At 51.1% G+C, this 22,610-nt stretch overlaps 1 protein-coding gene across 1 annotated transcript; it reads right to left on the bottom strand.

Moving 5' to 3' along the window:
• Positions 1–4,213: 4,213 nt before the first annotated feature.
• Positions 4,214–21,310, bottom strand: ECHDC3 (enoyl-CoA hydratase domain containing 3). Its single transcript, XM_065872493.1, is given in 7 exon segments — positions 4,214–4,513; positions 10,018–10,178; positions 10,181–10,217; positions 15,083–15,180; positions 16,789–16,856; positions 16,858–16,908; positions 21,141–21,310. Coding segments are annotated over 7 exon segments (885 nt in total).
• Between the last annotated feature and the right edge of the window lie 1,300 nt (positions 21,311–22,610).

Here is a 22,610-nt window from a genome sequence, read left to right as displayed (position 1 = left end):
ACCCGACCCCCTGGATTTCAGACCTAGCTCTGCCCCCTACCGGCTGTGTGATGACAGGCAAGTCACAGTATCTTTGTGTTTTAGTTTCTTCTCTGTAGAATGGGGTTCATAAAGCCTAGTGCATAGAGACTTTATGAGGCTTCACGTATTAACATCCAGAAAATGCTTAAACAGTGCCCGGCACAGAGCAACCACGACATCAGTCGCAGCATTGATAAGCTTTAAATCACACTCCACTCTGATCAGCATTTTTTCCTGTTTCTAGATTCCTAGAAATTTCTAAACGTGGCCAGTACCATCTCAACACAGAGTTAGGTAAGGTAAACATTGAAAACATGCAACAGAAAAGGGAAAGATTTCTTAAGTCTGTGAACAAATACTTGCAAATTGGGTCAGAGCTGAGACATTCCCGGGCAGGAAAGGCAGCTTGGAAGGAAATATCGTTATGAAAATCAGCGAGGACGTCAGAGGAGCATAAACCCCACAACACTGGACTCACCCGGCCCCAGCCTTCCCTCCCCCTTTCCTGTGGGACAGCGGCCTCCCCTCCCCCAGGGAGCCAGAGGGGGCCGGGCCCTCCCACCCTGCAGGCCCAGGATGGCCTGCCAGCTTCTTGGGGGGTGGGTGGGGGGAGGGCCTCTGTTTGGGACCTGAAAAATACATTCTGGGCTCCAGAACATGAAAGAAAAACCCTTGCAAGACTGAAATTTCATTAAGTTTATTAACGGTAACAGGTGAGCTTCAATAAGGCTGATTTGAACTCTGGTCTCTTGATGACTGCCAGGGAAGAATAATCATTCATTGGTCAAATATTTTAAAACAATTTAAAAGCTTAGTGCAGTGGGTTTTCAGAGGACGGAGAGAGGAAAGGGGGCCCCTAGACAAAATTAGGATGATTGCCGATTTCACTCTGTAGGTGCTTCCCAGCCAGACATTTTTAAAAGGTTCAGGTGTGGCCCCCAGGCTCTGAGGCTCCATCATTCTCCAGTGTAATCAGGTGTTTTCACTGTTCACCGCTTCTAGGGAAAGAGGCCCATCTTCTCCTTTTGTAAAAGAGCATTTTCTCTGAGCAAAGCTACCTGTTTCAGGTTTCACAGCAAGTTTCCATTGCTGTAGAATCTGCAGTGTCAGAACCGGGAGGACACGAGGGTCCCAGAAGGGGACCTGGGTGCTGAAAGAGGCTCTGTCACCTGCACCGTCACACAGCTAGATGGTGGCAATCCTCGGACTTGAACTCGGTGTTCTTCGAGGTTGAATCTGTGCTTCTCCTGCATCCCCTCGGTAAGCAAAGCTGTGTTGCCTTGGCTCTGCCATTTCTGATTGGTTTCCTTTGAGTGCATTGGTCGTCCGTCTCTCCAGGCTGGAACTGTGATCTTTTCGGTACATTGGGAGGACTGCGGTGTGGTGTCAGAGGCACGGGATTCAGAGTCATATAGATGCTGGCTCACCTGTGGCCAACGCACATACCGGGGAGCAGAGAGAGCTCCTTCCGAGGGCTGCCTGGCGAGAGTTTCGGCTCAATAAATCTCCTGGCAGCCCCCCCATTTGTTGGTGTAAAATTAGTCATTTGCGCCATGTTTGGTTTTTTGAGGGGCTGAGGCCGGCCTTGGGAATGCTCTCTCCCCCAGGCCATGCAGAATCAAAGGCCCCTTTCGCTGACTTTCTAGCCCCTGAATCTGCTGGTCTGGGCGGAGCTCAGCAAAGCTCCCTGAGCAGTAAATGGTACAGAGGGAAAGATGAACGCACGAGGCTTTCCAAAAGCAGTCGTCTGTGGTGGTGATCAGAACGTTTTCATTCAATATCCCAGTGGAAGGAAGCAGAGATGCAAATTCACCCCCAATTTGTATTTGCCGTGGGGGTGAATTATGTGACACTGGTGTTTGGGTAGCAGATTTTCCTTCTGGATTATTTTCTGCTCCGGCGATTATTAAGATTTATAGCGAGTCCCTGAGGCACTTCAGCTCACAGGTTGGGAAGCCAGCCTAGAGGCCAGAGGATTTCCTGGTTGGAGGCTATGGTGCCGCTCATCCAGAAACTGGAAAGGCAACTTGGTTTTCCTTGGAACGTGTGAGAAGGCTTCGCTAACTTTCTCCAAAGCCCGGAGTTTATAACACCCTCTCCTCACTGTGGGGTCTATCAGCAGCCACACAGCAACTCCCACGGGGGGCAACCCGCAGGGGCCCCACCGGCGGATTATTTTTGAGCAGATCATGACGGCCAGTCCTTCACAGCCTGGGTTGAAATTTCAGACAGTTGTTTATCAGATTCGTAGTAAAACTCCACTGGTGATTTGCCAATAGTCAAATCCCACGTCCCCGGTGCACCGGCAAAGTCCTCCAGGGGGCGCGCTTAGTCCAGCCCTGGGTTCTGGAAAGCTGAGGGGCAGGGGTCAGGTCTTCAGGTCGGCCTCCCTCCAGCCCAGGCTCCCCGACAAGGTGGGCAGCCGGCGGTGGGGGGAGGGGGGGAGGGCACCCACGGCTTTATCAGCAGACAGAATCTGGGACCCTCCCTCTCCCCGGTCTCCACCACCCATCTGTAAGCTGGAGGTGATGGTGGCCCCGCTCTGCTGGATTCTGGTGGTGACTGAATGAGGATGTACAGGGGGTGCTGGTGTGTACTGGGCTCCAGGGACTGGTGGCTCTGATGATCTTTCTTCTTCTGAGGAACATTCTCAGTAACAAGCTCCTCCTTTCCAAGAAAACATTCTTTTTTACATTTATTTTATTTATTTTTGTCTGCGTTGGGTCTTCGTTGCTGCGTGCGGGCTTTTTCTAGTTGCGGCGAGCAGGGGCTGCTCTTCGTTGAGGTGCGCGGGCTTCCCATTGCAGCGGCTTCTCTTGTGGAGCACGGGCTCTAGGCGTGCAGGCTTCAGTAGTTGTGGCTCACAGGCTCTAGAGCGCAGGTTCAGCAGTTGTGATGCACGGGCTTAGTTGCTCCGCGACATGTAGGATCTTCCCCGACCAGAGCTCAAACCTGTGTCCCCTGCACTGGCAGGTGGATTCTTAACCACTGCGCCACCAGGGAAGCCCTCCAAGGGAACACTCTTTTTCACCTTTCTAAACTCTGGCAAAGAAAAAAAAAAAAAAGGCCAATCTCAATAGAAACCCACTAGGGGACCTCCCTTCCAGGGGCTGCTTGCCCCCGTGATTAGAATGAGAACCACCGGGTAGAGCCTCACGGGTTTCTGTCTTTGGTACGAATTACATTTACGGCCACTCTAATCATAGGTTTAAAAAAATTGGCCTTAACAAACATGATCAGCCCCAGGTGTGAGCTGGCGGAGGCGAGGTCTGGGCCACTTCCGGGGCCTAAGTGGACCAGAAGCCAGAAGGTAAGACGTTTAGGTCCTGAACCACCTTTGGGGAACTCAAGTGCTCGAGGCTAGTCGGGATTCTTCACCAGAAGCTGAGCAGAGTTTGGAAATGCTTCCAGGGGAAGTGATCTTTCGTGGGGACAATGTGTGTTCTGCGTCCCTCCTTTCTCTCCCTGATGCTTTTATCCTCAGGTTTAGCCCAGGGTCCAGGTTCCCAGTTTCCTGGTGGCAGGGACCTTCATTACAGAAGCAGCAGGCACCTACCAGACGTCCATCAGCACAGGCATCAAAGACAGAGTTCATTGATTTTCTTCTCTCAACCAGCTTACAGTCTGGTTGGGGAGTTAAAATTACCAGTCTCTCTAAATAGGTAATCTTTAAAAGACCCCATAAGATTATCCCAAAGCCAGAGGCATGATTATTTCTCAATAGAATCAGGAAGATTTCCAGAGGGGAGAGCGTCTCGTGAAGATCTGCAATGTTTCTGTCGTAGGCAACTGGCACCACCGCCACCTTGGGGGCCCTTTCTGGTCACAGAGTCGGGCTGAAATCCTTCCTTCTCGCCTCAGTTTTATCTTCACCTTCTCCCCTGGGGGGGCATCCCCTCATCTAAGGTCCTGGGAAGGAGCGTCACACATGGACTTTCTTGTGTGCTCACAGCCCTTCCGCTCACGTTAGCACCCGACTCTCCAGGTCACCCCCTCCCCAGGGAGCGCTGACTCGTAACCCAGACCCCGTGCACTGAGACGTGACTGATGCTGGAAAAGCAGGCTGGCTCTGCTACAGTCACGAGGCAGCGGTGGTGTCTGGGGGTCGGAAGGTCACGGGTGGGGCCGGTGGGGGGGAACCCTGAGCGCTGCCCACTGGGCTCACGGCCCCCGGTTCCTCTGATGAGGCTGCTCAGTGTGACCAGACGGGCTTCCTCTTCTGGAGGAAGGCCTTGACCCCCTCCTGGGCATCCGGCAGGCCCAGGTTGTCCACCATCATCTGGGAGGTGAGGTGGCAGGCGGTCCTGAGGTCCCAAGCCAGCTGCCCATAGAGGGCGGCTTTGCCCAGCGACAGCACGGGCTGGTCCGGCGAGGCCACCTTCTTCGCCATCCGCGTGGTCTCGTCCTCCGGCACCACCCTGCTCAGCAGCCCGTGGAGCAGGGCCTCCCGCGCAGAAACGGGCTCCCCGGTGAAGAGCACCTCCAAGGCCACCTGTGGGAGGGGACAGGGGCCGTTACTTAGGCACCGGCCATCCTGCGACCCAGCGCCGCCCAGGCCCCACCCGCCCTGCTTCACTCTGCAGAGACTGTTTGTACCGTGACGCTCGGGCCAGTTACCTGCTCCTCAAACACCATGTCCCCATCACCTCTGAGGTCTTCCATCCCCAGACTCCTGCCAGGGACGGGATCCATGAGCACCCAGGAGAGGGGGGCACCCTCCTCATCTCCTTCAGGTCACATGTCACCACTCTATTGAAATCACAGCTCACACCCCAGCACCATCCCCCCTTCGGGCTGCATTGTCTTCCTTTGCACTTTCACCATTTACTATATATTTTACACATTCGTTTTGTTTATTGTATTATCTCCTTTGTTGGCACATAAACTTCACTAGATCAGAGACTTTTTTTTTTTACTCTTCTGTTTATTTCTGTATCGCCAGCACCAGAAGAGTACCTTGCACATAGTAGGCAGCCTCCAGGATATTTACTGAGTGATTTAAGGAGTGGATGGATGGAGGCAAACACAGTACAGGAGAGGTGATGGCACAGTCCTGCAGAGGCCAGGTCAGAAGGTGACAACGGCTTCCACTGGTTCTTTCTCTCCGGCTGTTCAGCCTTGGAGCCCAGCTGCCACGCCGTGAGGAAGCCCGAGCCACTCTGAGGCTGAGACACAGCCTGTGTGCCCCTGACCAGCCCAGCCGAGGTCTCAGCTGAGAGGCAGCCTCAACAGCCAGATGTGGGAGCGGGCGGGCCCTCAGACCACTGCCCCCAGCTGTCATGCTCCCCTTCCAAATCTTCCCAGCTGAGGCCACGGACACTGTGGTGCAGAGATAAGCCTTCCTCTCTGAGCCGTGTCCAAGTTGCAGATTCACGAGCTAAAGAAATTACTATTGTTTGGAGCCACTGAGTTGAGGGTGGTTTGTTATAGATCATTGGACTAGCTTGTGCTATCATCAGCACTTAGGTCATGGTTTTTCAGCCTCAGGGCTATTGTATGTTTTGGACCAGATAATTTTTTTGTCGTGTGGGGCTGTCTTGGGCATTGTAGGATGTTTGTGGCATCCCTGGCCTCTATCTACCGGGCAGCAGTACCCCTGTCCCAACTTGTGACAATCAAGGCACTGCCAAACGGACCCTGGCGCCAATACTGCTCCCGGATTAGAACCACCGATTAAGGTGGTTTTTTGAATCATGAGACTAGATCGTATCACTGGGGGACTGGGCTTTGGTGGAAGAGGAGAGGCCAGAAGGTGGGTACAGATGCCATCATAGGTGCAGATGGAGCACACAGTGGACTGGGTTGGCCACCAGGGACAAGGCGATGTTGGCCCCATTTTCTCCTCTGCAGTTAGGGGAGAGGACTAAATCCCAATGTTGTCCAATTTTGGAAATTTCATGATGACATGCTGGAGGCAGCAGGAGCTACAGAGACTATTTCATAGTTGAAGAGGAACAGCATTGTCACTGCAAAGCGTGTCTGAAGTGCCTGTTTGAATGTGGAGCTAAAAACCGGTCCTGCTGATCCAGGGCTGCTAAGTAAGACACCCCTGAAGACACCCAGCGAGTCCCAGTGAAGGGCAGAGGCCAGGGGGTCCGATCTGGGGAAGGCGCAAGAGAACACGAGAGTCCCCCCTGTCCCGGGCACTCATGCTCCTGGCCTGCCTTCAGCTTCCTACCTGGTCCTGCCTAGTTCATGGCCCTCTCTGGCATCAGTGTCCTTACCTGCCTGGTGGGGTAACGCTATTTAGCACCACATTGATTTATAGGGGTTGTACCCACACGGATCAGATAATAGAGTGGCATTCCCTGAGAAAAAGAAAGCCTATTTTATGGCAAATTAGCACAATCTTTACTTACTGTTTCCCCTGAAACTTCAGATGAGAGAAGAAAATACCTCCTCTCACCCTTTTCTGTTATCAATCCTTGTTAGGGTCCCCCTAACAAGGTGGTGATTTTATACTTCCTCTTCCCAGAGTATCTGTATTAAAAGCAACAAAAAGCACGTGAAGCCAAGGCTGACCTTCAAGGCTGACCCCTGGTGTCTGATGTCCCCAAGTTCCAATCCCACTTACCAACCGCACAAACTTAAGGGGGCAGTTTAACCCTCTGAGTCTGTTTCCTCATCTGAAAAAATGGGAGCAAAGATTCCCATTCTCCTGCGGAATTGTGAAGATTGGAGAAAGCTGTGTAAAACTTACACTACGGTGCGGGGCACCCAGGAGGCCCCTAGTAAATGCAGTGCCTGTTATTAACAGGCTTCTTCTGTAAATTTGTATGAATCTCCAGTGTTGGCTTTAGGTATCAAGGCCCCTGATTATTTAAAGCAGAGGGGTCTCTGGGGTTCCTCAAGGCACGTGTAGGAGAAGAACTAGCTGGTGGTGCGTCAGCATTAGGGCTGCGATTCGGCAGGACCGGAAGGGAAGGACCTGACAGGGGATCACGGGTTAACTTCATCAGCCCGGAGACCTCCGGTGAGTCACTGAGACCCCAGCCCTTCCGTGAGGTGGGCTGTTGAACATACGCCTGTGGTGGCCACAGCGTCACCGTTAACATGCAGATTCTGAAGCGGTGGGTCGGGGGGGGGGGCGGCTGAGACCCCCGGTTCCCAGGCTCTCTGGTGATCCACACGCGGGCTGGGTAGCAAGGCTTTCACTTAACATCCTTTCCATCTTGCAAGTTCTACTCTGATCTAATCAATTACGAATTCAGATCCCGCAGATGCAGAGTTACTGTGGGTAAACTGGAGGAAGCAAGTGTGCCCGCGGAGACCTGACTGGTTTGGGAAGCCGGGGCTCTGGTCTTTCACGTGCTCCCCCTGCCTGTGGTACCCACTGCTTTAGGGGCTGGGCGAGACCAGCTCTGATTGCGGGAGGGAGCAGCTGCACCAGGCAGGTCGTCTCTACGTGCAACGAAGATGCATATTTAACTCAAGCTGGGGGAGGGGGACACTTTGCACACGTGGTAAATGATTCACGCCCAGGCTCAGTCTGGCTGGAACCCGAGGGCTCCTCGCCACGGTTTCTGCAGGACAAAAGGCAGCGTCCTCCGCACGCTGGGCAGTTCCCTAGGGTGACCAGCAGAGGGCACTGGCGACCCACACCTGCCGCCTCAGCCGTGTTGAAAGGGGCGGAGCTTCCCGACTGGGCCACTTTGCAAAGGCACCTGCTAGTTTTGCTTCCCGGCGGATGTGCACGGGAACGCTGGCATGTCACCCACGCAGGTGGCGGCCCGTGTATGGATGCGGCCCTGTGGGTGCAGCCAAGCACTGACGACAGGCAGGTGTGTTTTGGTCGGTTTTAGATTTTTGTGAATCCCTAGTTTTCCTCCTGGGGCGGGCCACGCAGGTGAGATTTATGCAACATGGTTCTGAGAACTGGGCTTCCTGGGAATTTAAGGCCTGTCTTTGACAAAAAATTTTTTTCCTTCTTTCTTCTCAAAAACGAATTTAAAATTTGACACATATGATCAATTTGTAAGTTTCTGGGACTCAAGTATAAGCCTTGATTTTTAAAGTTTGTTTTAAATATTTTTTTAAATGAGAATTTATTTTTAACTTTTGTCTGTTGGGTTTTCGTTGCTGTGCGTGGCCTTTCTCTTGTTGTGGCGAGCGGGGACTACTCTTCGTTGTGATGCTCGGGCTTCTCTTTATGGCAGCTTCTCGTTGCAGAGCACGGGCTCTAGAGCGCAGGCTCAGTAGTTATGGCACACGGGCTTAGTTGCTCCGCGGCATGTGGGATCTTCCCTGACCAGGGCTTGAACGCACTCCCCTGCATTGGCAGGCAGATTCTTAACCACTGCGCCACCAGGGAAGTCCTAAAGTTTGTTTTGAGAAAGAATAGATTCTTATCTGGAAAGTAGGGCTGATTTAAAGTCTTCAAATGCTTTAACATGGAACCTTCCAGAATGTTAGGTGTCAAAGCTGAACAGCAGCAGGTTGGCCAAGCAACCACCTTTAATGTACAAAAGGCCTGGAGATTTGATTTGCACAATTACAAGATACTTCGTTCATAAGCTCTGACGATAACTTTGTGATGCATTTTAATTTAATGTGCTGGCACCAAGCAGGGACTTAAGAAGTATTTATTGAATTAATATATAACATTTAAGGTAAATGTGTATCCTGGTGGGATCCAGACACACCCCTGAGTCTGAGGACACTGGAGCAAGCTGTTGTGTTCTGAGGGTCACCTTTTCCAATGTGGAGCCCATGTCCAGCTGGTTTTCAGAAGTGTATGTGTTTGTAGGTATCTGTCACCAGAATTTTCTCACAAACACACATTTCTGTAAAAGCTAATGAGGTGCATGAAAGGCAGGTGTGCTCCCCTGAACCTCTTGGTCCTGCGGCTTGATTTCCCTTGGGGCTCATTTCTTTTGTGCCTCCAGCATATGAGCAACTGCTAATTTTCCTAGTTGATGCTAAAATGGTTAATATATTCTAGAAAGCAATTTAGATTCCCTACTTGCTACGACTCTGGCACCCCCTTTAAAAACAGATTTCCAGTTGAGAATAAGGATGTATTTTTCCTTACAAGGAAACCACCGGTTTCCACTTAAGAGCTGTTCAGTAAACATTCTTTATGACGTTATAGGAAGGAGGAAAGCTTTGTGAAGAAAGTGGACTTCACAAGGGTTAGCAACAACAGAACAACTCTGGCAATGCAGCTCCTTCTGGGGCAGATTCGACACACCATGTACAGGACATTCCTGCAACCACTGCAAACCTGACACACTCAGTGTATCAGCTACTTTCAGTCCGTTCTGGAATGAGACAGATTGCTGGCAAACAGGAAGCCAGCGACAGAATGTCCCAGCCTCTTATACTGGCATATGTCACCATGCTATTATAGCTCATGGGCAACCTTTCCGTGCAACAAAACTGTGTCTGAATTGCATTTCAAATAGGAGTGCAAAAAATGTTCACCTTTATGGACTTCCCTGGTGGCGCAGTGGTTGAGAATCTGCCTGCCAATGCAGGGGACACGGGTTCGAGCCCTGGTCTGGGAAGATCCCACATGCCGCAGAGCGACTAGGCCCGTGAGCCACAATTACTGAGCCTGCACATCTGGAGCCTGTGCTCTGCAACAAGAGAGGCCGCGATAGTGAGAGGCCCGCGCACCGTGATGAAGAGTGGCCCGCACTTGCCACAACTAGAGAAAGCCCTCACACAGAAACGAAGACCCAACACAGCCATAAATAAATAAAATTTAAAAAAAATACATTTATTAAAAAAAAAATGTTCACCTTTATGAAAACAAAGCATATCTAAAAACCTAACCAGCTGTACTGAGGGGTAGGCAAGAATGAAAAGCAGTGACTTACAAACTGACAGCCACTGGGATAACCTCCCAACACGAGACATTAGTACATTCAGCCAGCTCTGCTTTGGGCAGAATGTCCTGAATCCAACGGTACTTTCAACAAGAAAGTTCTGGAACTCACCCTCACAGGCACTGGAGGATCACAGTTAGCAAGGAGGTGCAGGGAGTTCAGTTACCTTTCTCAGCACCGCTCTCCCCAAGGCCACCCCGGGGGTGGAGCAGAAGAGCCCGATGTTCACGCCCGGCATGGCAAAGGAGGACTCGTCACTCGCCCCAGCAATGTCACAGCCGGCAACCAGCTGACACCCGGCGGCAGCAGCCAGGCCGTTCACCATGCGATGATGGGGACCGGGTGGGTCTGGATCAGCATCATGACCTGAAGAGCAAACACACCTGCTTCGCTTCCATCCGAGAGTGAGGTGCGACAGTAACACTCAGGATTTTATGTGACTTTACTGTTTTCAGAGCCCTTTTCATATGCTATCAGTGTATCAGATTCTATGACAAAAAGCGTAGGGGAAGTCACAAAGAGAATAACTTTCATTAAATATCGACGGTGAGCCAGACTGTGTGATTTGGTCTTCCTGAGATCCAGGAGGAAGGAACCAGGACACCAAGGCTCACGGGGGAAGTAACCCCTAAGGCCACCAGATCTGCGAGGGGGGCTATGGGGTCTGAGCCACCTCTGTCTGACTCCAGGCCCCTGGTCTGTCCCTAAGCATGATTTCTGTGAGGATGCTATCCCCTCAACCGCTCCCCTAGCAACCCCGCTGCAGAAGAGGGCTGACTTTGACCTCTGGGGAACAAGCAGTTCTGTCCCAAAGGTGCCTGCGTGGAGCTCTTGTGTTAAAAGTCTGAAACAGGTGGGAAAGGGCCTGGGAAGTAATTTCCTTAGTAATTACTTCTCCAATTACCACCATGATACTCTCTCAATTCTATTAAGATGGTGGGGAACACCCTACTGTCATCAAAATAAACAAAATTCCAGGGCTTCCCTGGTGGCGCAGTGGTTGAGAGTCCGCCTGCCGATGCAGGGGACATGGGTTCGTGCCCCGGTCCGGGAGGATCCCACATGCCGCGGAGCGGCTAGGCCCATGAGCCATGGCCGCTGAGCCTGCGCGTCCGGAGCCTGTGCTCCGCAACGGGAGAGGCCACAAAAGTGAGAGGCCCGCATACCGGAAAATAAATAAATACATAAATTAAATAAAATAAGCAGAATTCCAAAATGCATTGGCACAGAGAGGGTAGCTGGAAACTGGCTCAGGTGAGACCCCTCCCCCGCAAAATCTCCAGAACTTTAACTTAGTTTTGCAGCTTATGAAATAACTTGGCTAATTTCTCCATTTTTTTCCATGACACTCTAAACAGATTGTGTTACTATGGTGACTTCAGTGTATAAATGTTTGCCCTTCGACCCCGGCAGGAGGGAGGGGAGGCGGGGACCTGGCCTTGCTTCCCAAGGAGCCGCTCCAAGGAAAACGACCTTCACGGATTCCAAGGTTTTGTCTAAGGAACTTACCTTTTGTGTTCATGAACATTTGGTACTTGTCAGCTTTATTATAAAATGGCCAATTATATAGTTAGGGATATGATATCATATTCCTGATATCAGGAATTGGGGGTTCGCCTTTTGAGAATCTGGTAAATGCTAATGACCCTCCTCCAGAGGAATGCACATATATGTACCAGCACCCCAAACTGCTGGTGGGTACAGGGGGTTCGTGCACATACGTGAGGATGGGGAGGGTGAGGGGCAGCGCTGCTTCTCAGGGGACACAGTAGCAAGCAGGCTGCACAACAGCATGTAAGGTCTGACTGCAGAGGCAGAAAAGACTGTTTCAGCTCTGACTGTCATCCGTCACCTGATCAGCTGAAGGTAGGAAGAGTCAGTTGGCTGTGACTTGGGTGGCACAGTCTGTCTCCTGCCTGTCGTCTAGGAAGGGCTGAGATTCCACACAAGCTGATGGGAAATACTTAGGCAATCCAGTAGATCACCAACATTAAAAATATCCTACCCTCGATCTAGGAATTCTACGAAATAATCTGAAATAGGGCAAAAAGCTGTCTGGACCAAGATGTTCACCAAATCATTACCTTATAATAGTAAAAACTATAAATCATATAAATATACAAAAATAAGTAAATGGCTATATAAACTGAAATATATTCCAATGCAATGGAATGCTACATTCTCATTACAATGAAATTTTCTGAGAGAAATATCAGCATGGTGGTCTGCAGTGAGGCTGCTGGGGGCCGACACCCCGGCTATCACTTACTTTCTTCCTATCCCTCAGTCTTCACATCTGTAAAATGGGTATAATTATAATAACAACCTTACAGAACAGGAAGATTATGTAAATTAACATGTCTAAAGTTCTCAAAGTATCACCTGGCACATAGTAAGCATTCAATGCTATGATGATACTACACAATTATACTGTATAATCACACCCATGTATGATCATTCAAACAAATGGGTACACATGGGAAAGGATGAAAAAGAAATACAGCAAAATATTAATTACAGTTCTCTCTGGGTGGTATGATCATGGGTGTAGTATCAGTAATTTATTTTTCTTCCTTTTGTTCTTCTAGATTTTCCAAATTTTCTATAAGAAGTATCTATTACTTTTTTTTTTTTTTTTTTGCGGTACGCGGGCTTCTCACTGCTGTGGCCTCTCCCATTACGGAGCACAGGCTCCGGACACGCAGGCTCAGCGGCCATGGCTCATGGGCCCAGCCGCTCCACGGCATGCGGGATCTTCCCGGACCGGGGCACGAACCCGCGTTCCCTGCATCGGCAGGCGGACTCTCAACCACTGCACCACCAGGGAAGCCCTCTATTACTTTTATAATTAAAAAATATTTTAAATAAAGTTAGAGAGCAATTCAGGGAAGACAGAGGGAACCTAGCTAATACACCAGCTGGGTAACCAATCCCTTGATTGTCAAGAATGATTAGTCCTCCTATTTTGCCTCCTGAATTCAGTACTTGTTTTGGTCCTGCCTACTCCAAAATGGAACATAAATTTAGCTCCGCCCCAGCCTCACTGAACAGCATCACGGAGGGTTCTACGCTCGTTCCCAAAGCAAGTGGCCCTGTCCCTTTGTCACATCAGTGGTGGGTGTGAGGAGGAGGGAAGACTCTTCCTGGACCAGGGTTTCCACCTTCAAACTTGAACGGGATGAAAGAAGAGACCAGGACGGGCCTCCAGCGAAAGCCCCCCACATCTGCCCGAGGGAGGTGATGTTCGCTCTTCCCTGACCAGGTGTTTCTTCTCATTTTCAATTTGCCCCATTTCTGATTTGTAAATAACTAACCGTCATGCGGCACTTGTGGTCTGTGACAGATCTGCTACAGAACTTAGACGTGGAGACAATCCAGATCTTTCTTCCTTTCTTCCATCCCCTGTTCTCGTGCATAAACTGAACGGGGAAATACCTAGCTCATTCTGTTCCCGTCTGCCAGCTGATTACACTTGCAAACTGAAATCTCACACAAGTTCACCGTGTTCAGATTTATCCAGGGCAATGTGATTTTCTTCGAAAAAGTATTAGAGAAGTCAGTGTACTTTCAGGTCCTATTTTACTACATCGGGGTGAGGTCCTGTATGCGTCTTTTTTCAGTGAGTTGGAGGCATCCATGGGGTGGAAGCTTCCAGAAGATCTGGCCTTTGTCTGGGGGAGAATCTCAGCTCCCCTGTGGCCCTTTGCTGTTTAGATCTCAGTTCATGAAGATACCACAGAAAAGTGAGCAAAACAGGCCCTTTAGGGAGGATGGAAGGGCTCCACTGGTTCTCTACAATGATTTTCTATTTCGACCAAATATACCAGATTAGTAGAAAAATAACTTTTAAAGCACCAAGTCCTGGCAAACACAACAGCGGAATGTCCCATAAGCATCACTAATGTGAAACAAAAGACTGAAGTCTTGGCTCTGACTTGCTCCCATCTCCATGAAGTCAAGTCAATCCCTTTTCCGGTTTGTCCCTCCATGAGATGAGAAACTGTAATGTGATCTCCGAAGGGGTTTCTGGAAGGGCAAGGAAAACGAGAATGTATCCCAATCACCTTCCCCTTCCCCTCTCTGATGCTCACTTCTGTCTGGTCTACAGTGAAGGTATCGCTAAATATTTGTTGAATCATTAATAAACATTGATAACCAAAGATGAATGACTAAGTCAATGTACAAAGGAGAAATTAGGTGAAGTAATCTTAGGGTTAGGTTATGAAATGGCTTTATACGTCTTCCTTCTCAACTAGATTTCCAGTTTCAGGTCGGCTGGAAACTCTTTTTTCCTTCTGTTTCCTTCAGTATCTTGCAAGTATGCATATAGCAGGTGCTCAATAGATGCTCATTAAATGAACAATGTGTTAAAGTTGGATTCTATATTTTTGGTTATCTGGGTTGATTTGATGCATTTGTAAGTCACCCCCAACTTTTGTCCTTCCTCCCCTGCATCTGTTGTCAATTTCCCTCCTTAATGTGGTTAAAGAGACAGAAGATGGAGGTGAAAATGAAGAAGGTTATTTTCCTACTTGGAGGCAGTGATTATAAAGGTTAGTTGAAAGAAGCGTTTGAAAATAATTTTAAAAATAATTATTGTTAAGGGCTTCCCTGGTGGCACAGTGGTTGAGAGTCCGCCTGCTGATGATGCAGGGGACACGAGTTCGTGCCCCTGTCCGGGAGGATCCCACATGCCGCGGAGCAGCTAGGCCCGTGAGCCATGGCCGCTGAGCCTGCGCGTCCAGAGCCTGTGCTCCGCAACGGGAGAGGCCACAACAGTGAGAGGCCCGCGTACCGCAAAAAAAAAAAATCATTATTGTTATGAATGCTCTCTTTGCCATTAACAGAGTTGTTTTAGTTTAAAATTTTTAAACTTTTAATAATCTTAGGTTCTTCTCTAAAGATGTACATTTCTGCCCTCTACCTCTTACTTAAGACATGGATACCAGGACATACCCCCTTAAGGCAGAGATGGCAACTCTGAGTCGCAGCTTATGTTTTCCTTTCTTTGGCCTATGGCAAGATCAAAAGCCAACCACGGTCACTTCTGAAAAGTCTACACCAAATAGTTGCTTGGATGAAGGGTTCACCAATGACCATAGAGGTTTCAGTAGTTCTGCAGTGGTGACGTCTCATAGCTTAAGACCTTATCTGTAAGCTAGAAGCCTAATTCAATATTTAATACTGTTATCACTCTCAGGCTTGCAATGTCAACTGTCACCCTGGCTTACCTCAGAGCAGGTTCGGAACACTTCAGCGTGATAATCTGGGCCGTGCTCATCCGTCAGTTCCTTTCAATCATGCCCAGAAGAAAATGCAGGCCCCTCAGCTGCAGTGTTTCCAGTTGAGCAAAGAAAAGACAGAGATGTAAACAGCCAGAGCTGGGGCTGTGAATAACTTCAGGGAGCGAGCGTATGGATGCTGTGGACACTTAGAGAAAGTTAATGGCCCGATTTTGATAAGAATAATTCCAGACAGCCTGAAAAGCTGCGGCCAGTATTTCATGAAGACAGTGCAGGGTGAGGCATCTGTTTCCTAAAAGGTCCCTGGTGGAAACCAGTGAAGACACACAATTACAAAAAGGAGAAGGCTCAGGGACCAAGGCGACGGTACTCTTTTCAGAGTCGTCCCTTTGGTCCCACAATTTTGTTTGGGGACTTGGTCTGGCCTGAGTATACCGACTGACCCAGGGCCACATAAATCCACCAGGCCTTCAGCAGCGCCCCTGTCATTTAGCCTGTAGACAGCGGGCCACCCCTAGGGCTGGAGTCAGGAAGGTCAAAGTGTGAAGAGAATCCCTTTATTTTAAAAACAAGGGACCTGAGGAGGTGGTTTTATTGTCACTGTGGTCATTAACCACCACGACAAAATGTAATTCCACTGATAAGCCGGTAACACTTCTTCATATTTCCTCTTGTCCTGGCGGTTCTGACAGGCAGCAAGGGAGGAAATGGTGCCGTCTGGAAGTGAGCTGCCTTCGCTGCATCCGGGTTATGCCCCCGAATGCTGACCTCAAACAGCTCTATTTCTTTTCTCTTCACCACATAAAACAGTTGAAAATGTATATTCAACCACTGATAAGAAGGTCACATTCTCCAGAAACACTGATCCTTAATTTTTTTTTTTTTTTTTTGTGGTACGCGGGCCTCTCACTGTTGTGGCCTCTCCCGTTGCGGAGCACAGGCTCCGGACGCGCAGGCTCAGCGGCCATGGCTCATGGGCCCAGCCGCTCCGTGTCATGTGGGATCCTCCCGGACCGGGGCACGAACCCGTGTCCCCTGCATCGGCAGGCGGACTCTCAACCACTGCGCCACCGGGGAAGCCCTGATCCTTAATTTTTTTAAAAAAAAGCATCACAGAGCATCATCCATATTACTTGTCTGTGGATGCTTTAAAAATACTGACATTGCTATTATTTATACCACTGCCATCATCACCAGATAATTTGGTAAAAATTCTTACTGGAAAAAGAGCAAGGAAAGAATTGGGCAAAATATGGCACCCTTTCTGGCACCGTTGAAGAAGACTGCTCATCTCAGTTGAGAGCCTGGTAAGAACTGAAAGACAAACCGATCGAGTGTCCTAGCAGCCTGGTCCTAGCCCACTAGGCAGTCTACCAAAAGGATTGGCGATTAAACCCATCATATAAGGTCCACGAGGAAATCAGTGCTCTGCCTTTGATGGGAAGACCAGCATAGCCACGAGTGGCAATGTTTAGTATCCAACAGAAAGGAAGAGACATATTTTCACTGCACGGTAATCTCTGCCATAATTTCCACAGTTAGTAGTGTTAGCACCAAGGTTCCCACCATACACAAGTTTAGGAGCTTCAGAATAATTCTCCCATTAAATGAGGGAATGCCCTAGTTAACCAAAGAATTTTGAGACACCTCTTCTGGGTTCTGCAGAACACTGAGGATGGACACCTGACCAATACCTGAAATAATAATGACCTTCAGATCTTGGCTTTCGGCTTCGTGAAGAATGTCGTTTTGGAGATCTCGGCGTCGCCAGTGACAGCGCGTTTCTTCTCTTTGGATCGCTTAAGACAATTCTCCTGTGAAGAACAATTTATAATTACCGGGTCATGTGCCAAGTCCAAACAAGTAAGGACCCTTGCAATTCCTTTCAAATTTGGGAGCTATTTAAAAAACCCCAGAAAAGAGAGCCGTGGGCGCTCAGAGGCCATTGAGAGGGTTTGTCAACTCTCGGGAGTGACAGCCAAGTCCAGACAAGGAGACCACCTGAGATGCACGTGGGGCTCTCTCTCTTCCCTTGAGTTGTTTCCCTTTTTCTCCAAGTTTGCTCTCAGAACCATTACTGCCACCTCCACAGACAGGGCAAGACGCAGCAGTTCCAAAATCATCGCTGCCCAGACTGAGTGGCTGCGAGGTCTGTAAGACAGCGGCAGGGTCCGGAGAGAAAATATGGCCCCAAATTTCCTCCCACCCACCCCACAGAAGAGGCAGCTGAGGTGCAGATGCCAATATGCGTCTCTGACAACACTGTCTCACCTCCTCTGTAGTGACATCCTGTAATTCAGCAAAATCGTTCCTGTTTGAGAAAGGGGTGATACGTGAAGACCTGCGCAGCAAGAGGGCGTCCGGGACGTCATCCCCAAAGGCTGGTGTTCAAAGGCCTGCTTGCTGTTTTAAAGTAGCCCACGTGCTGGTGATAATAACCTGGATTTTCATCTTACTGCCTAAACATAGAAATGTCTTCTTTTTGATCGTATATGGAATGGGCAACGAGCCAGACACCAGATGATTGTTGTATATTTTCTGTTTCCCATCCATCTCCGCCCACGTTTTCTGCCTTCCTCGTTCTTTTTTTTTTAATAAGTGTTTTTTATTTAATATAAATTTATTTATTTTTGACTGTGTTGGGTCTTCATTGCTGCGCGTGGGCTTTCTCTAGTTGAGGCGAGAGGGGGCTACTCTTCACTGCAGTGCGCGGGCTTCTCACTGCGGTGGCTTCTCGTTGCAGAGCACGGGCTCTAGGCGCACGGGCTTCAGTAGTTGTGGCACATGTGCTTAGTAGTTGTGGCTCGTGGGCTCTAGGGCATAGGCTCAGTAGTTGTGGCGCACGCACTTAGTTACTCCGCAGCATGTGGGATCTTCCCCGACCAGGGCTCAAACCCGTGTCCCCTTCATTGGCAGGCGGATTCTTAACCACTGTGCCACCGGGGAAGTCCCTCATTCTTTTTTGAATCTGATATTTCCACTGCTGTGTGTCAACCCAGGGTCACTGGGCTTCTGTGCCTGCCACTCCACAGAAGCTGTTGCTGCCAAGACTCTCCCGATTGCCAGAACCAAACCCAGTGGCCGCCGTGGTCCTGCTCGCCTTCTGGAAACACTCTCCTCCTCCCCGTTTTTCTGGTGCTTCTCTTGCTGCTCCTTCTCTACTTCCGTGACGGGCTCCTAGCCTTCTTCTCAGCCCCAAATGCCACGACCCTCAGAGTCCCCTCTTTTGCCCTCTTCTTGTTCCATACACTCCTCCTGGGCCACTTCACCGTGGCCTTGGCATCAGCTACCACCTCTGTGCTGACCACGCCCAGTCTTTGCCCCACTTCAAACCTCTCTCTGAGCTCCAGACCCACAAGTTCACCAGCCTGCTTCCTGGACTCCTCCACCGAGGCGCCCCTTGGGCGTCTTCCCCCAGTGACCTCAGCAGCCCCTCCCCCTTCGCTTATCTCAGAAAGCCATCCTGGATTGCCCAATGGCTCCGTTCCTCATTCCACAGGATATCAACCCCCGTGGATAATACCTCCTCAGAATCTCACGCGTCTGAATTCCCCCAGTGGCTACCTTGGTTCAGAACATGGGATGTCTTGCACCTGGAGCTTTAACACCATCCCTCTTGAGAGAGGATCTCTTTAAGAGTGAGGTCACCATCAGGGCAGTTGATAAAAGTGTAAATTTTCCGGGGCTTCCCTGGTGGCGCAGTGGTTAAGAATCTGCCTGCCAATGCAGGGGACACGGGTTTGAGCCCTGGTCCGGGAAGATCCCACGTGCCGCGGAGCAACTAAGCCTGTGCACGACAACTACTGAGCCTGTGATCTAGAGCCCGCGAGCCACAACTACTGAGCCCGTGTGCCACAACTACTGAGCCTGCGCTCTAGAGCCCACAAGCCACAACTACTGAGACACAATTTCAGTGCCACAACTACTGAAGCCCGCACACCTAGAGCCCATGCTCCGCAACAAGCCACCGCAATGCGAAGCCCATGCACCACAACGAAGAGTAGCCCCCGCTCGCCGCAACTAGAGAAAGCCCACACGCAGCAACGAAGACCCAACGCAGCCAAAAAATAAATAAATTTATTTTAAAAAAATGTAAACTTTCCATTCACGGGGCAAGAGATGGTCCCTGTAGATGCCACAGTGAGCTGTCGGAAGGCCATCCTATCGGCATAAACCACCAGAAGGTCCAGGAGGCAAGACACTGCCAGATTCCCACACAGGGGCAACACTCAACGTGTATCTGTTGACTGAATTCATGATCAAAAAGAGCATTTCTGTTTTTCACGGCCAGTTCCACCACTGCTGTGGATTTTAACCTCGTCTAGTTTTTTGGCACCTCTTTTAAACCTAAGTGGCAAGTACCCTGAGATGGCACGGCAAGAGTGAGGACAAGTTTGGAGGCAGATGGGCCTTTCTCTGACTCCTGGCAACCCTACCTCCTGGTCATGTGAGCTCGAACAGGCTGTTACCTCTCTGAACCCTGTCAAGTGGCGTTATCTACCTAGTGGGCTGTCGTAAGGGCTGGGATAAGGTGTAGCGCCGAGCACAGTACCCAACTCTGAGCTGGCCCTCACTACACGGCAGTACTGTCACCGAGAGAAGCAGCTTTGAAAAGGGACACTTGAGTGAGTTGCTCCAGCTCACCCACTTAGTGCCTGACATAGTTCTGCTTTAGCACTGGCCTCCGGGCTTCCTTGCTACTAAACCATTCCCAGCATGTATGATAGATTGTTCCCACCATCCCCGCTTCTGATTCATGTTTCACTCTGGAGAATCAATGAGATCTTCTGTTGCCTGGCTGCCGTGCCAAATGGGCCAGATTTGAAAAAACAGAAGTGCCCTTGAAAATAGGCAAGAAGGGCCCCTGCCCGGGCCCTCTTCTAGCGGTGCCCCTTCAGGTGAGCAAGGAGTCCACTGGGAAGTTGGGATGTGCCCACCTGGAAATCACCGCCCTCTTCCACACCCCGCCCCTGTCACCTGAAACCCTGGAATTCCCTGGCTCTGCAGTGGGAACCATTAGGCCCAGAGGGTGGCTGTGAGCAGCTGTCTGTAGGGGGTGAAGGATTAGACAGATTGTGGGCATGCTGCACGGGGTGTCTGCAGACCTGTGTGCCAAGGCCCTGGCAGAGCAGCAGGAGGGAGGGGTGGAGAAGGAAAGAACAAAGCTGCAGGCTCTCCCCTGCTTTGGGGGAGTTCCTAGGAGCCTGGGGATTGTAAATTCAAACACAGCCTTCCAGGTCTTATGACGGCCTACTTGTGAGGGGAGGAGAAGAAAACATATTTCACAGCTTGATTTGTAAGGTCTAAATACTCAGACATGCTACCTAGGCCTCCCTCTGCACTCCTGCCCTGGCCAGGCAAACGTCAGAGTGAGGCCTGGATGGGGCTGGGGCCTTCTACCTTTATCACGCCACCGTCCACTTTCAAGTTTGTGCTCTGGTATGTTTTTGTAAAAGGGTTTTAGGCTTGTTGAGCCAAAGGGCAGAGCTCAGTACCCTGTGTCCTTTAGCCTATTTATTTACCTGCCCTCACGTGGGCACTGCTAGATGATGGCCAAGGAGCAGCTCGGCTATGCCTGACCTCGCCTCGGAGCCTGGTCAGGTTTGTGAGGCACAGAACCCTCTACTGAAGGGCTTTCTCAAAGGTACAGCAGCGGTGGAGCCTCCCACAAGGCTGCGCACGCTGAGCCCAACTGCACTGTCGACTTGGCCTGGGTTTAAAGGCAGTGCTGGAGGCCTCCCAGGTAGCCCCACTTAAATCCTCCGTGTGCGTCCTGCAGGGTCGCGAAGGCCACTGGGCCCAGTCAAGGGACGTCTGTAAACGCAGCATCCGCGGATTCCCTCCACGTCGGACTTCTCCGCCGGACCGATCCGCTGTGATGGATAAACTGGGCTCCTGGCGGGCGGAGCTGACCACTGACCGAGCCTCGCTGTACTCCGCGTGGGGTGGTGCGGTCGGCGGCCCGGCCTCCTCCACCCCTCTCTCTTCCCGGGTCCCGCCGGCCACGCTCCCTGGGAACAGCCCCGCACGCCCGCGGGCCGCTGACCTGATGCCGTCCCGCTGCCGCGTGCTGGTGGGTCGCGACCCCGGCTCCGGCCGCCCGACCCCGGCCGGTCCCCCGCTGCAGAAGCCGGCGGTGAGTGGAGGCCACGGGCCACGCCGGAGCCAGCCCGACCCCTTTGCCCCCAAGGCCCGCAGGCCCGCGGCGGCGGCCATGGCGGCCAGAGACGCGCCGGGGTCGGACGCCGCTGAGCTCGACGCCAAGGACCGCGGGCTCTGGGCGCTCCGAGGGGCGCGGGAGCGAGCCGGGCCGCTGCGCTTCGACCGCTCCGGGTAGCGGGCAAAACCGAGTCGGGGATCGCAGGCCCAGGTTTCGACCGGACTCTTCTCCCAGGCCGGACCCAGCCCCCGCCGCCGCCCCGCCCCCGCCCCCGCCCCCGCCCCCTCGCCCCCTCGCCCCCTCGCCCCCGGGTCCCTGCCGCCCCGCCCCGACGCTCCGCCCCCCGTAACCCCTCCCCTGGCGCCCCAACCACCCTTGCTCCACCCCTAGCCCCGCCCCCGATATCCCTACACCGCCTCTGATCCCTCCCCCCGCGCCGCCCCTTCCCCCGCGCCGCCCCGACCCCGGGTCCGTGGCGCCCTTCCCGGGAGGAGCCGAGGGGTTGGTTCTGGGGTGAACGACTCTAAACCTTCAGGCACGCTCTGAGGGTTTTTTCCCTTGCAAGGCCAGATGAAAGGGTTTAAAGGAGGCGAGGAGTGGTGTAGCTTGCTCCTTTTTGTTACAACACCAAGAACATAGTGGTTTGCCTAGATTAGGAGAAAAATGAAGTGTCGGCAAGTAGCGAATGATGTGAGCTAGGGACGTCACCTTTTTACAAATTGCTTTATCCTACCCATCCTATCCCAGGCCTCTCATGTGATCCCAGGTCATTACTTGAGCTGTATCCCACTCAGGTATTGGCTTTTAAATGCTTTGTGTCTTCTCTTATCGAGAACCCGTGGGATCTACGTTTATATCTTGCGTTTTCCCAATGCACCAAGGAGGGAAAGGGAGGCCCTTTTCAGGATCTAAGTGGCTGGCACGAGACAGGGCACATCCTGCGGCTGAGAGCTGAAGTGTGATGAGAAGATCCTCATTGTCATTTGCTAGTTAACTGCTTCCTGTATTCGTTAACTTCCTAAAGTCTGGAGATTTGCAGGATACTTGGAAGGAAGGGTCTGGGCCCTCAAAGATCTTCCAGTCTGTAGGGTTGACACCATGCCCAGGACCCTCCTCGGGCTTTGACACTGAGAAATTTTGCAAGGATAACAATTATACAAAGGCATCTACAGGCGGGGCCATTGAGGTTGCACAGTGGCTTAAAATAGTCACACCCTGGATTCCTTTGAGTGAGGCCCCCTTTAATTCTCAGCTTCATAATTGGACAAATCACTTATGTACAGAATAATATTTTGAAATATCAATTGACATCTCTACCAACACCACCACTCACTCCATTTCCTTGGTCCTTGTTCC

Source organism: Phocoena phocoena, chromosome 2 (genome assembly GCF_963924675.1).
Source record: "Phocoena phocoena chromosome 2, mPhoPho1.1, whole genome shotgun sequence".
NCBI classification, from domain to species: domain Eukaryota; kingdom Metazoa; phylum Chordata; class Mammalia; order Artiodactyla; family Phocoenidae; genus Phocoena; species Phocoena phocoena.
This window is presented reverse-complemented; position numbering and strand designations above follow the sequence as displayed.